General features: G+C 56.6%; 3 protein-coding genes across 3 annotated transcripts; 1 reads left to right on the top strand and 2 right to left on the bottom strand.

The window, feature by feature from the left end:
• Positions 1-722: 722 nt before the first annotated feature.
• On the top strand, positions 723-1,805 carry san (putative N-acetyltransferase san; the record flags this gene model as incomplete). Its single annotated transcript, XM_037327006.1, has 1 exon — positions 723-1,805. The coding sequence occupies one exon, from the start codon at positions 723-725 to the stop codon at positions 1,803-1,805; it is 1,083 nt and encodes a 360-aa protein (XP_037173731.1).
• Positions 1,806-2,321: 516 nt separating this feature from the next.
• glkA-0 (Glucokinase) lies at positions 2,322-4,346 on the bottom strand (the record flags this gene model as incomplete). Its single annotated transcript, XM_037327007.1, has 4 exons — positions 2,322-2,422; positions 2,518-3,895; positions 3,958-4,037; positions 4,250-4,346. The coding sequence occupies 4 exons, from the start codon at positions 4,344-4,346 to the stop codon at positions 2,322-2,324; spliced, it is 1,656 nt and encodes a 551-aa protein (XP_037173732.1).
• Positions 4,347-9,823: 5,477 nt separating this feature from the next.
• On the bottom strand, positions 9,824-11,314 carry Mfsd5-0 (Molybdate-anion transporter; the record flags this gene model as incomplete). The annotated part of the gene is made up of 3 exons (XM_037327008.1): positions 9,824-9,912; positions 9,968-11,009; positions 11,060-11,314. 3 exons carry the CDS (start codon positions 11,312-11,314, stop codon positions 9,824-9,826), a joined length of 1,386 nt encoding a protein of 461 aa, XP_037173733.1.
• Between the last annotated feature and the right edge of the window lie 1,603 nt (positions 11,315-12,917).

Below are 12,917 nucleotides of genomic sequence, written 5' to 3' on the forward strand. Positions count from 1 at the left end.
GGCTGGCACTAAACCAAAACCCTTGTGTTAGCGACAACGAGCTGGACCATTCCATCTTTCTCCCCTGCCGGCCCAGTCCGCCCGAATCTGGGATCTCTGATGAACTGAAGAGTGTCGACCTCAGGCAAGCGCCATTGAGTCGGTCAGGTGGGGCCGGTTGCCGTCGGCTCCTTCCCTGCATCAGTGCATCTCATTCTGCGGCGCTCGACTCCTTCCCTCACTGGAAATTATTGGCTTTAGGAGGCACCCGTGGTAAGAGCACCTGTCTCTGAACCTTCCCGCCATCGTCACAAGGGTCACCACCACCACCACCCTCAGGTTCCCCGGCCTGTCCAACCAGCGCCCGCCCCTTCCCGCAAGGGCCTGGCCTGGGCTCCGTCACTGCGTCGCAACCATTCAGAATTCAGAGACATTCCAACTCCGTCCCGAAACTTCATCCTTTTTTCCACACTCGCACCTCTCCTTTGGGACGCTGATCGTCGCCCTCGCCGGATACATCGACATCCTCCTCACTCCGCAACCAAATAACCACCACCTTTGGCCGCTCGCGTGTAAATAGTGCGAATCTGAATTTGAATTTACGTCAACCCCCATCATAGACACATCTGGCTAGAAGCACCAATCCCTCGCAACCTCAACGACCCTTGGACCCTGAATCTTTCTCGCTTCCGCCAAACATATAATTACACCGACATACGAACACCCCAAAATCGAAAGCCACCATGTCTCTCCCCCAGACGAAGCCAACCCAATCTTCCATAAAATCCTTCTTCCAACCCCGCCAACAACCGTCTTACGCACCTCCTCCGTCATCAACCAAGTTCACCCCGGCACCCGCAGCTCCTCCTCCAGCTGCAGCTGCCCCTCCCCCCGCAACGCAAACCCCCACCTCGACAGCAACGACACCATCACCACCACCTCTCGCGACAGCTTCGTCCGTCCACCCGTCCGCGCAGATCCGCCCTGTTACCCCGACAGACATCCAAGCTCTCCGCCGCATAAACTCCCTGTTGCTCCCCGTCGCCTACCCAGAGCAATTTTACGCCGGCGCCCTCCAAGGCCCCTTCTCCCGCGTAATAACCTGGTCCGACACTTCCTCCTCCTCCACGACCACCCAAGTAATCGGCGGCGTCGTCTCTCGAGTCGAACCCTCTCCCTTCCCGCCGACAACAATCTCCTCGGAGCCCGAACACGCCCTCTACATCCAGTCCCTGGCCCTCCTCTCCCCCTACCGCTCCCACGGCCTCGCGACCGCAACGCTCGATAACATCATCGCCGCCGCCTCCTCTGTCCCAGGCGTCAACCTCCGCCACGTCTACGCACACGTCTGGACAGACAACGACGAGGGCATAAAGTGGTACACCTCGCGCGGCTTCGAACAGTTCGGCGACGAACTCAGGGGCTACTACATCAAGCTCCGCCCAGACTCGGCTTACATCGTCCGCCGCTCCAGTGGACCGCTGTCTCTGTGTTCCAGCAGTCACCGCCCCAACCAAACCTCCTCCACAATGGCTGCCCCGATCCCCGCCGGTCCCACCGCCGCCGTCGCGAACCTTCCTCCGATGAACACGCGCATGGCCGCAGGCGCGAATGGCGATGTGGACAGGCCCCTGATGACGCCGTCAGGCCAATCGTTCCAGAACCGACGCGCCGAGACGGAGTGGAACGACCTGCCGGCCGACATGGCGCCGCCCATGCTCGCGCCGCCGCGGAGCAACAGCGCCTCCGGTGCGAGCTCGCGAAGCAGCTCGGCGGCGAGGAAGAAGAAGGATCGCGCGTACCCGGCCGCTGCTTTCCAGAGTTAGAACCTGACTGAGAATTTGGGGAGGATCAATTAATGGGAACAAGTTGATAAGGACAGATGGAAACCTTGAGAGGTGGCGTTGGGACTGGCAAATCATTTAGCAGGATCATTCGAAACACTTTGTGCCAAGCATCACCATAGACCAAGAAGGAAATAGAGACCAAAAAAAGGATGCCAAAAGTTGTTTCTTCTTTATTCCAGAAGGAGCCAATGTACAACTTTGAGCAAGTAGTAGAACAACAAAACAGAAAATTCGAAGTTTGCTCTTCCCAACTCCATGACCCCAGCTTCGAATATGGAAAAATTCGAACGTCCAAAAAATATTTTGAAAAAAAAAAAACCCCGAATCAAGAACAGCATGCTGAAAATGCTTGCCCAGCCAGAGTGGTGGTGGGTGGTCTCTGCTTTTTTGTCACCCCTTCCCTTGTTCCCAAATGCTTTACCTCCGCCCGCCATCATTCTTCCCTTTCTTTTCACACGTACACACATTCATGACAGTTCATCCCATCATCCACACTCATTGACGGTTATAACGAGACCACCACAGGGCCCCAATGGCTGCAACACCCACTGCGCCGCTAATGGCCAGTGTTGTGTTGGAAATTGCGGGCTCCTCGCCTAGAAGGAAGCACAGAGAGGTTAGTTTGAGGGTACAACAATGGGGATTGTATCGGCGTTTTCGCAGTGCTCCGTGACCGGTGCAAGACACTTACGTGGTGTTGGGATGGTATCGAGCTCACGCTTGACGTTCTGTCTGAACTCCGTCAAAACGTCCGAGTCCTTCTCCATGCCAGCCGCCACGAGGGCAATCAGTGCAGCGCCGACGCCGCTTCCATCCTTGGCAATGCCAATACGAATCTTCTCAGCACCCTTGGCTCCAATGCTGTCAATCGCACGCAGGGCCTCGTAGATCATGTCGCGGAAGAAGGGGTAGTGCTCGACCAAGCTACCGTCGACACCAATGTCAATGACCTCCTCGTTGGGGTCCTCAAGCTTGCCGGACTGGATGACGATGCCAGCGATGGCGACAGCGGAGAGACGGGCAGCGCGGCGGCCAACAGCACCAGCGACAGCCTTGAAGGCCTGGGCGTCCTCGAGAGAGGGGCTGTACACGTGGAGAGCCGATTCGAGCTCTTGGCGGAGAGTGGAGAGTTCTGGGGTGTTGTCGGCGGCGGCAACAGACATGATGGCGCTGTCGAGACCCCACTGCTTGAACATGCCGGACTGGGGGCTGATGTCGGTGGTGGACTTCCAGTCGTTGAAGCTCGAGTTCGCGTCCTTGAAGAGGGACAGCTTCTCGTCCTTGAGCATGTCAAGGATGGTCAGTCGGACGATCTCGCCCAAGAACATGCCAGACACGCGCTTCTCGAACATTTGGATACCGGGGTTCACACTGTCCTTGTCAAGCTGAGCGTCCCAGGGGGTGTTGGGAAGAATGTTGAGCTGGTTGTCGAAGGAGCCCCACTCGACGTTGACGACCATCTCGCCAGTGGCAGCCTCGTAGTCGCCAACAATGGGCTTCTTGATGTTGGACAGCTTCTCGAGGTAAGCGCCGTTGGTACCGGTGCCGAAGATGGCGCCGAGGATCGAGCCAGACTTGCCGGTGGACGTGTAGGATCTCGCCATAAGAGTTCCGACGGTGTCGTTGACGAGAGCGGCGACGCGCACGGGAAGGTGCAGCTTGTCGATCTCGGTCTGCAGCAGAGCGCAGACATCCTTGCCGACAGCATCGGGGATGTCGAAGCCCTTGGTCCAGCGAATCAGGTTGCCCTTGTTGATACCGAGCTGCTGGACGGGGAAGGAGAAGGTAAAGCCGAGGCGGAAGACATGCTCGTCGCGGTAGCCCTCGGGGGCGCTGTAGGTCTGACGACGGCGGACGTGCTGCTCGAAGTGTTCGGCGTGGTGTTCGCGCAGGAAGAGCTCAATCTGCTTGGCCAGGAAAGAGAACAGGTCTTCGGCCTTCTTGGCGACCATCAGCTCCTTGGGGATCGCGACCTTGCTGTATGTGAGGTTGAAGGTGGTGTCGCCGTTCAGCTGAACGGAGCACACGCGGAAGTTGGTGCCGCCGAGATCAACGGCCAAGTAAAGGCCCTGCGGTCGTCAGCATTGGCGTGAGGGGAGTTGGGGAGCTTTCTCCGCTGCTGTGTAATTACCTTCTCGGTGCCATTGGGGACACCAGTGACGTAGGTCGGGATTTGGGACAAGCTCGTTCCGTCCTTCTCGAGGCCCTCGTCTGCAGAAATTGCTCGCGTTAATTTTCAATTCTTTGCGGGGTTATTCGCGCCTTCCCGCAACCAGACAGCTCAAGGTGTTTTGCGCTGTGCGCGCACACTTATTCGCGCACAGAGCATCGCCCAGCTGGGAGCTCCAGCAAGGTAGCTTAGCTGCAGCGGGAAGGAAGCAACGCAAGCAATTGCTTCGGGAGGGAGGGGTCATTCGACTTACGCATCTGGCCGAGGAACTCCGTCACAGCTTCGTTCAAGTAGACATCGGTGACCTCGAACTGGTCGACGACACGTTTTGTCTCTGCTTCGAGCGCCATTGTGAGTGGTTTCGAGATTGGAGGTGTGGTTGGGAACGGCGCGGGGTTCTCGCAGACTGGCTCCTGGAATATTTGAGCCGAAGGGGAGTAGAATGGAGGAGAAGGATGGAAGAATGGGTGTGAGGGGAAAGAAAGAGAGGAACGAAGTTGTTGGAGCTGTAGGTGTTGAGGAAGGAGTAGGAGCTTGGCGTTGCCGAGGAGGAGCTGCGCGAGCTGTGAGGAGGGAGAGGAAGAGGGAAGATTAGTTTACGAGATTGGCTAGCAGACGCTTTTCGTCATGGAGGGTGGATGGATGTTATGGTGGGTAGGCAAGGTAGGACAGTAAGGTAGGACAGCCAAGGGAGATAGATGATGGGATTCTCGGAAATAGGTATGGATGAAGATGGGAGGTAAGGATGTGAGGGTATACAAAGGTAGAGACAAAAAGTCAACAAAAATAATGAGAGGGCTTAGGGGAGGGAAGAGTGGGAGCTTCGAGGATGATGTATGTGACGAAATCGCAGAGGAATGGACGGGGGACGGGGGTGGTCAATTGGCATGGAGCGGAACATGGAGCAAGGAGCATGGAGTACGGAGCACACGCGTGGAGCAAACTGGAGCCCCAGCAGGCATGTCGCTAGCGCCTCAGCACGTAAGGTAAGGCAAGGCCAGGCCAGGCCCAAGTCAGGTACCTTGCACATACGCTACAGAGTGCCTCTTTCAGTGAGGAGTGTGCTTGAAGAAAAAAAAGAAATCGCGGGAAAATGAGGTAATGATGTGGTGGGGTGACAGGCCTCGTGCATCTGTCTTCCAGAAAATCCCCCCCCAGCGCCGCACACACACACGACTTTCCAGCTGGGTAGCCTGGTCCCCTGGCTTGGTAGGGGACTGCTGCAACTTGGCCACGACGTTGGTCTGAACATGCATGAGGAACTGTGGCCGTCTGATCTGACCTGACTGACGGTTCATGATCCTGACAGTTCGCCGAGAACAGCCCAGCCGAGCCAAGGGCCAGGACCGGGAACACACTGATACTGCAGTGCCTTGGTACCTAGGTATTTGCAGAACAAGACGGGGGAGAGAGCTGGCCTGCCAGAACCCGGAGCTGACGGTTAACCCCAGAGGAAACCTGCAACCCAATGGCTACTCTCAGCGCAACTTGCAGATGGAAATGCGGTTGCAGAGCTGCAAGTCTCTCGACTGGGGCAGCACGGAGCAACAAGCTGCGTGTTGGAATCGGGTCTTGGACACCAGCACCCTCTACGCCTGACAAGCAACATATCGTCTCAACATCCCGCTATGGCTGGATGCAGCGAAGCAGTGCAGCAGCGTCAGGCAGGCAGGTAGGTAGCGTGACGTGAGGCGACGACAGCTGGCTGGACACCAGGTTCTTGGTCCTTGGTCCTTGTCCTTGTCCTTGGGAGCTGCGGGGAACGTCCAATGTCAGGCTGCTGGGTCCAGTCGAGCAACCAGGTGCTTGGCCTTGGGTCCTCACTGAGGTGCCTGCCCACCAACAACGCCGTCTGCTGCGAGACCTCGTCATGCCCGCCAAAAACAACAGACAGACACTGACACGGACCAGAACCCGCCCGCCGCAAGAGGAAACACGCTGGAAAAAGCTCGGCGCCGGAGTTCGACCACGCCCATCCAGCCTATTGGCCCGCTGGCTCAAGTTCGGCCCCTCCGCTGTCCCCAATTGGCTTTGCCGGCGGCGCTGGGTCCAGGTTTCTGGAGCTGGAGCGGGCGGCCACTGGACGCTGCATTTCCCTCGCGGTGCTTCTCGCGGGCTTTCACCGAGTCCCCTGCTTTCTCCAGTCTCCAGTCTGTAGGTGCAGCATCTCTCATCCCACACCTTCCCACGCTCGCGGCTCTTCTTCCCAAGCTCGGAAAATCGCCTGAAGCACAAGAAGGAGGAGGGGGAGGCGACCCCCGGGGGAGGACCCCAAAAAGCTGGAGCCCCCGTGATATGCACCGAGAAAAAGTCGGGCAACGTCGATGGGCGAACAACTCATCCGTTCCCCAATCAGTTGTGATGATTTGCTGGTACGATGCGGGAGAGAGAGGCAACTCCAGGCACTTGCACGCCTTCCGTGGGAACCACGACACGCGAAACCACCCCGGCTCCACGGTCCCACTTCTGCGCCGAAGAAGCTCCCGTCCAACATCCACCGGGCGGGCCACCGAACATGCCGGAAATGGAGAGACGCCACTGACGAGAGGGAGAAATAGGGATACCAATTCGAACGGCAGCCACAGAAGGAAAACCCCCAATCAATAAAACGAAAAATACAGACTGTGCGCGTGCTCAGGGTGATGTGGGTAGTGGATTCAGAATGACGGGTGATTTTTGGGACGGGGGGATGAGAATGGATCATGGAGAAAATGTGATAGAACTGGCTGTCCAAACAGAAGGAAATACGGCGACCGCAGGCCGGGTACTTACAAGAACAAGCACTAATAACACGACCGAGCAAAGGCCGTACCAAAACGAGGAGACCCCATGGGAGACCAGGAAGCTGCTCCTCCTTCTCCGGTGCCCAGGTCCTGGAGTCTTCCTCGGTAACGTTGTTGCTGTTGCTGCTGTTGGCTGCCGCTCACTGCCGCTGCCGCCGTTGATCTCGTCCAAGCCGCCGCTGCCGAGCGTCAACACCACCTCCTCCGTGTCGTGATATGCGCCGACGACGCCGTCGTCAAAGTCATTAACGTAGTCCATGTCCTCCACTGCTACCTCGGACATCCTGTCATATTGCATTTGCATGTGGCTGTTGTTTTCCTTGGTCTCGCGAGACACGGTCCTGGTGTTGGCCGGGTCTACTGCCAAGGCCACCCGAGCGCCTGCTGTTCGGCGCTTCCCTCCCGGATGAAGCCCGACAATGTGGCCGGTGTCTGGTGTGAGTGAGATAGCGGGTGTCCCAGATGCAGGTCTCGAAGCGGGCGCGGCGCGAGACTGCCGCCTTTGCGGTGTTTTCTTTTCTCCCTCTAGACTTTCGGGACGGAACGACGGCTAAATGTCCGGCGTTCTCTCCTATCGGCGAGAGATAAAGACGTCCCGGCGTACGAGCGGACGTTCTAGACTCTCGCAGCTACAGGCTGCGTGCAACCTGCGAGATGCGGATGGAGATGCAGGCGGGCGCAATCGCAGCAGAAGCAGCAGTCGCAATACGGTGACTGCAGCGAAGCGACGCCGACGATAATCGCGCTGCCGCTTTGCCTGGCACACACAGACACACCACCTAGCTGCAGCCTACAACAGCTGCTGGGCAGCAGATTGCGGCACTGGTGAGGTGAGGCTGGCGATTTCCGTCCGGTAGTAGTGCGCAGTCCCAGTTTCGGCCCTTTGGAGGAGACAGCACGCGTTTAAACGGCCCGTCTGTAATTAGTTTCCCGGGTGTGACGCTGCGGATAGACGACGAGGACCCAGGTTTGCTCCCCCCAATGAGGTCATGAATGGGGATATCCCGGGGGTGGAAAGCCGCCGATGGGGGGGGGGGGGGGGACTGGACTGGAGCAAGGGCTTTCTTTCGCTGGCCGCGCCAAAAATTCCTCGCTCAAAATCCCAAAAACTCTGCTGTCCTCGTGCAAGTCGCAGTTGGGCGACGGCGGGCCTCTCTTGATTTCCGATCTCTCTCGCTGGTTGGATTGGTGACTGGAATAATTGGCCGTTGTAATAAAATGAAGAATTATGGGATTATGCGGATGGGGAATAATAAGGTGAGAACAGCGAGTAGGTGAAAAGGGATGGCTAATGCTGGGCGCTGGCTCGTTTCGTTTGCGTTTTCTGCTTCGTTCAAATGCTCGTGATGATTCGTGCAGTCGTCCAACAGTTCAAAAAAGGCAGGGTCCCTCACCCCAAGTCTGGATCTCGGGGTGTGTGCTGTTGCGTGGTTTCTCGTTGCTGGTTTCTGGGTTCAGGCAGATCTGGCCGGGCAATGAATCGGTCGGGAATCTCGCTGCACCTGGTGTCGAGATAACCGTCGAGTCGTGCGCCTCGGTTGGGTGGCTTGATCTTGGTATTAATAAACCCGCGCCTGCCTGTCGTTCCGCTGCAGGATTGCGTCCCTTCTTCACTCCGTCTCGTCTCCTCCTTTTTTTGCACTGCGAATTTCCCCTCAGCCTCTAGCGCGCCTGCAGTTGGATGTCATGCGACCACCGATAAAAACGGCTGCTGCAGTGGCTGGTTGGTAGGTTGTCGTTTGAGGAAGTTGGCAGGTGCGTAGCGCGCTTTTCTCGCTGGTGCAGAATCTCCCCTTGTTGAAGTCCAGTCCCACGTCAGAGAACTTGCAGAACTTGGTTGAAAAGAGAGCTCCGAGGTCTTCGCCAGTTTCCCGGTTTTCACGTTTGTTTGGCAAAAGTGGTCGTGGAAAGGGGAGACGCAGTTGAATGGGCGTCCCTTATCGCTGGTTGGCCGTTGGTTGGATGGTTACACCAAAATGATTTGGACCAAGCGCGCAATCCGATGCTCGTGTGATAAGCCCACCACTTCTCTCCAGCGTCAATTCTGAAGAAGCAAGGGCGAAGTTGAGGAAAGACGTCGATTGGTATAGAATGAGATGAAAGACGGGAGACACAACCCGATTGACGCTCAGCAATCAGAGACAAGTGAATAAAGAGCAGCGACGGGAAGAGGCTGGCAGTTGATCCTTCTCTCTGCTAAAACCAACGGCCTTTTCCTTCCCCCTCTTCTCCTCCCTCGAATGCGACTTCTGCATTAAACAGTCCCCTTGGACGGTGGAGGGTGAATTTTGAGTTGGCCACTCAAATCGCTGCTCAGTCGAACCGGTTCGCAAGGGGTTCCGCAAAACAAGTGCGGTGTGGACTGCAAGAGCCGGGGTTGACGACTGCAAGTAGAAGGATCTTAAATGCACCTCACTACGAATGGCACGCCGCCACGCGAGGAGCGCTCACTCGGAATGTCAATCGCTGCCGTGCACTGTTCGAGGCCTTCAGAGAGTTGGAGGGGGAAACTGGAGGTGGACACATCGCAAAAAAGAAGCACACGATACTTGTAGGACACGGCACGCGGCAGCCAAATACCCCGAAAGGGGAAGGAAGCTGGAGCTGATGAAACGGAAACCCAACCCCCAATGAGAACAGGCCCCTGCGTTGAACTCGGTCACTCAACCCCACGACCTCGTTCCCCGGCCTTTGGTTGGCGGCATCGTCACATATCCTGGTCGTCAATATCTCCTTTTGCTGGGGGAGCCTCGCTTCACGTTCAACATGGCTCCAACAGGCCAGATTGCTTCCTTTTGATGCTCTTCCAGAAATTTCCAGTCTATGAAGGATGTCTGACCGTGATTAAGCCACATATCAATGTTCATGCCAATTATACATCGCTCTCCACAGAACCCGTACCTGATGCAAATGCCATGCCTTGAATATACCCATGCCCACGCCCATGCTGAATGGACATTTCATAAACTTGTCCATACGCCCTCAACACCCTTCAATCAGATGCACCTTGCCGTTACGTAACATGGCCCCGAGCGACAAGGCGTTTAGGCAGGGAAGCTCTTCTTGATGATGAAGAAAGATGCCAACAGCAAAGCCGCGCAGGTGATGAAGACCATGTTGCGATGACCGTCGCCTGTACATGAAGTCAGCATGCACGTTGAGTGTTCCTCTCGGAACGGACGACTTACCTTCTTCGTCAAGACTGTGCGCAACGACGACGAATACGTTGAGAGGCAGTCTCAGAAGACTGTACACACGCCCACGAGTACTGTCCTCCACAACTTCGCTCTTCAAGAACGACATGCTTGGGAAATAGGCCCCAATGCATGCCTCGATCATGCAGAGAGCCCAGAACAGCAACTGCTCCTGTTCCAGTAAGATGGCTCCCGACAAGCAACCGCTAACGGTGAGGACCGCAATCATCAGGATAAGGGATGTCGTCTCCTTGGTGTGCGTCTTGGTGTAGAGGGAGAAGAACGCAGACCCGGCCATCATGGAGCACATGAAACTCGAAAAGATGAGACCGAACGGCAGTTCTTCCGTTGAACCAGCCTTGTTTCTGGCACTCTTCAGCGCTGCGGACCAGAAGAAAACAAAGAGGTACATCGAACCCTCGAAGAAGGTCAATGTAAGACCCAAGGCCACGACGCGTGCATTGGCCAAGATTGACTGAATTCCACTCTTGACATCGGCCAAAGAACTTGACTGGCTATTCTGCAGGCCTCCGTAATTCTCCTTCCATGACTTGAGAATGAGCACGATGGCCGTACCAGAGCACGCAGCGCTAGCCATGAACGGCCAGACCCGGCCGCCGAGAAAGTTGACCAGGATGTCGCCAATAATGCCGGACAGGATTGCAACGATGGAGCTGATGGTGGTCATGTTTCCGAAGATAGCGCCCAGCTTGAGCTTGCTCTGGGACAGGCCGCGCTGGTGGTACTCGGTAATCAACCATGCCTCGAAGACGCTGTAAAGGAGAGTGGTTGAAATACCGCCGGCAAAACGACCGACGAACAAGATGAAGAGGTTGTCGGAAAGCATGGTCAGGCACGTCAGGATGTAGGTGACGCAGTACGTGAGGCAAGCGAGACGACGGCCGTATCGATCAGCGAGCTCGCCGGCAAAAGAGGCGGAGATGGCGCCAGAAACAAAGCCGGCGGCGTAGAGCGCAGCAACGACCTTCTCGGGTATGTTCTTCTCGTACTTGTAAATGGCATAGATGTGAGGGCCCTGCGGATGTCAGCTTGGCTCCCACGCACCACCCGTCGCCAACACAATACCTGTAACCAATCCGCCGCCATCGCAAGGGCGTAGACAGGGAAATAGTCGAGCTGGAACTGGCGGGCAGCAGCCTTGGTGTCGGTTCCCAGGAGCGAGCCCTGGTGCTCGGCCTCCCCATCAGAGCCGTAGTCCGCACCAGAAGCCTCCTGCTTGAGCTCCTCAACAACTTCGTCTTGCTGGCGCTGATACTGCCGGTACAGCAGGTAGCCGTTGCCTGCCACGAAGACGGCGAGATTTAGCGAGTAAAAGTCCATGATGTCGAAGCCTCGGCCCTGTGATGGTGCTGTGGGCAGGTCTGGTGAGGATCGCAATGGGGATGCCGAAGCCTTCTAATAGATGCGGAGAACGCGGTGGCCCAACATTCCACGAGGCGAGGTTATCAGCAGTAGTTGCGCGTGTCTTGGGGATATCCTGACATTCAAGGTGTCTCAGTTGCCCTTCAGTAGCACCTCCAGATTTCCACTCACAGAACTGGCGTGGGAGAAACTGAAGACACAGAATTGAAGGTCGACTGCAGGCGGCTGCATTTTTGAAAAAAGTGCCAGATGACGAGGGAAGGAGACAAATCTGATGGCTGTCCGTTTACCTGCAACGCTCTTTCCGCCCGACATCACGCTTGGCAGCTGCCGCCCGCGGCATGCAGAATCGCACTTTCCTGGAAGCGACCATCAGTCAGCCGAAGCCGGCGATTTGAGTATAATAGAGCTGTCATTGTATGAGTCGGTGGCTGCTTGCACTATTGGATCTGCAGCACAGCTGCGAACATATGCCGATGAAGCGTCCCAATACACCTTGGTAGTTTGGCCGGTTCCTTTTCTTCCGTTCAAGAGAGATGATATCCAGAGTTTAACCCAATTCTCAAGGCTGGCGTTCCAAGCCATCGGATCAGGCACGGGGAGGGAGAGCTGGGGCCAATTGAGACGCAGCTACTGCTCCCAGCCAGGGACAAAGTCCAACCACAATTGGGAAAAGGAGAATAGGTAGATACTGGCTACTAGTTAGCCACGCAGGACTTGACAGCACGGACTATTGAGACGGGCGATTGCACTTGCACATTCCTGTCAACGGGGGAAACACTGCGTGCGTCTGGCATGCGCATTCGGGTGCGAGAAGAAGTCCTATGGCACGCTGATTGACCCCTTCAATGTCGTCTGCTTCTCACAAAAGAGATAACTATTGAGTGCCTTTTGAGACGAGAGATGTGACGTCTGGCTCGACACTCATGGGAACAGGGACGCGGGCCAATGAAATAGCTGCATCGCAGCATGAGAGGATAAGCTGGAGATCTCTCGTGATGTGTTGAATGTTACGTTTTCAAGACTTGGAGACCTGCACGCGCGGTTACAAATGAAATCGGGTTCGTCCTCGTCGTCTCCGTTCGCGACGGCGTCAAGATTCACCGCCCGGCACAGAACTTCCGGGGCACCGAAGCCACGCAACGAGCACGTCAGCCAACGTTGCCGGCCATCCAAGTCAACCGACGCGGCGGGAGTGGCTCTGTCCACGCGGACGGTATGAACCCACAATCTTCCATGTTCCATGGCAAGGGACTCGGACGTCGCCGGGGCCAATCCGGAGCTTTGGAGCAGCTCCGAGCCAGAGAGGCCCCACAAAGCGGACGGGGTTCAGAAGGGGCGGTGCATCGGCTCTCGCGAGTTTATCGTATCGACGTCGTAGCGGAGAACCGCAGGCGCTGTCTCCCATGCGTGGGGTCCCTGGCCAACAGAACACCGATGAAGCCGGTCACGGAGCCCACGACAGGATGAAGAAAACAAGCGGCGCCGCGGGTTACCGAGCTACGAAGGAAACGCTCGGCCGAGAGGGGGTGCTTGCGCATTACACCAGCCTGTGCTCTCG

The sequence above is a fragment of the Colletotrichum aenigma genome (assembly GCF_013390185.1).
Source record: "Colletotrichum aenigma strain Cg56 chromosome Unknown KSG_Cg56_contig08, whole genome shotgun sequence".
Classification (NCBI taxonomy): domain Eukaryota; kingdom Fungi; phylum Ascomycota; class Sordariomycetes; order Glomerellales; family Glomerellaceae; genus Colletotrichum; species Colletotrichum aenigma.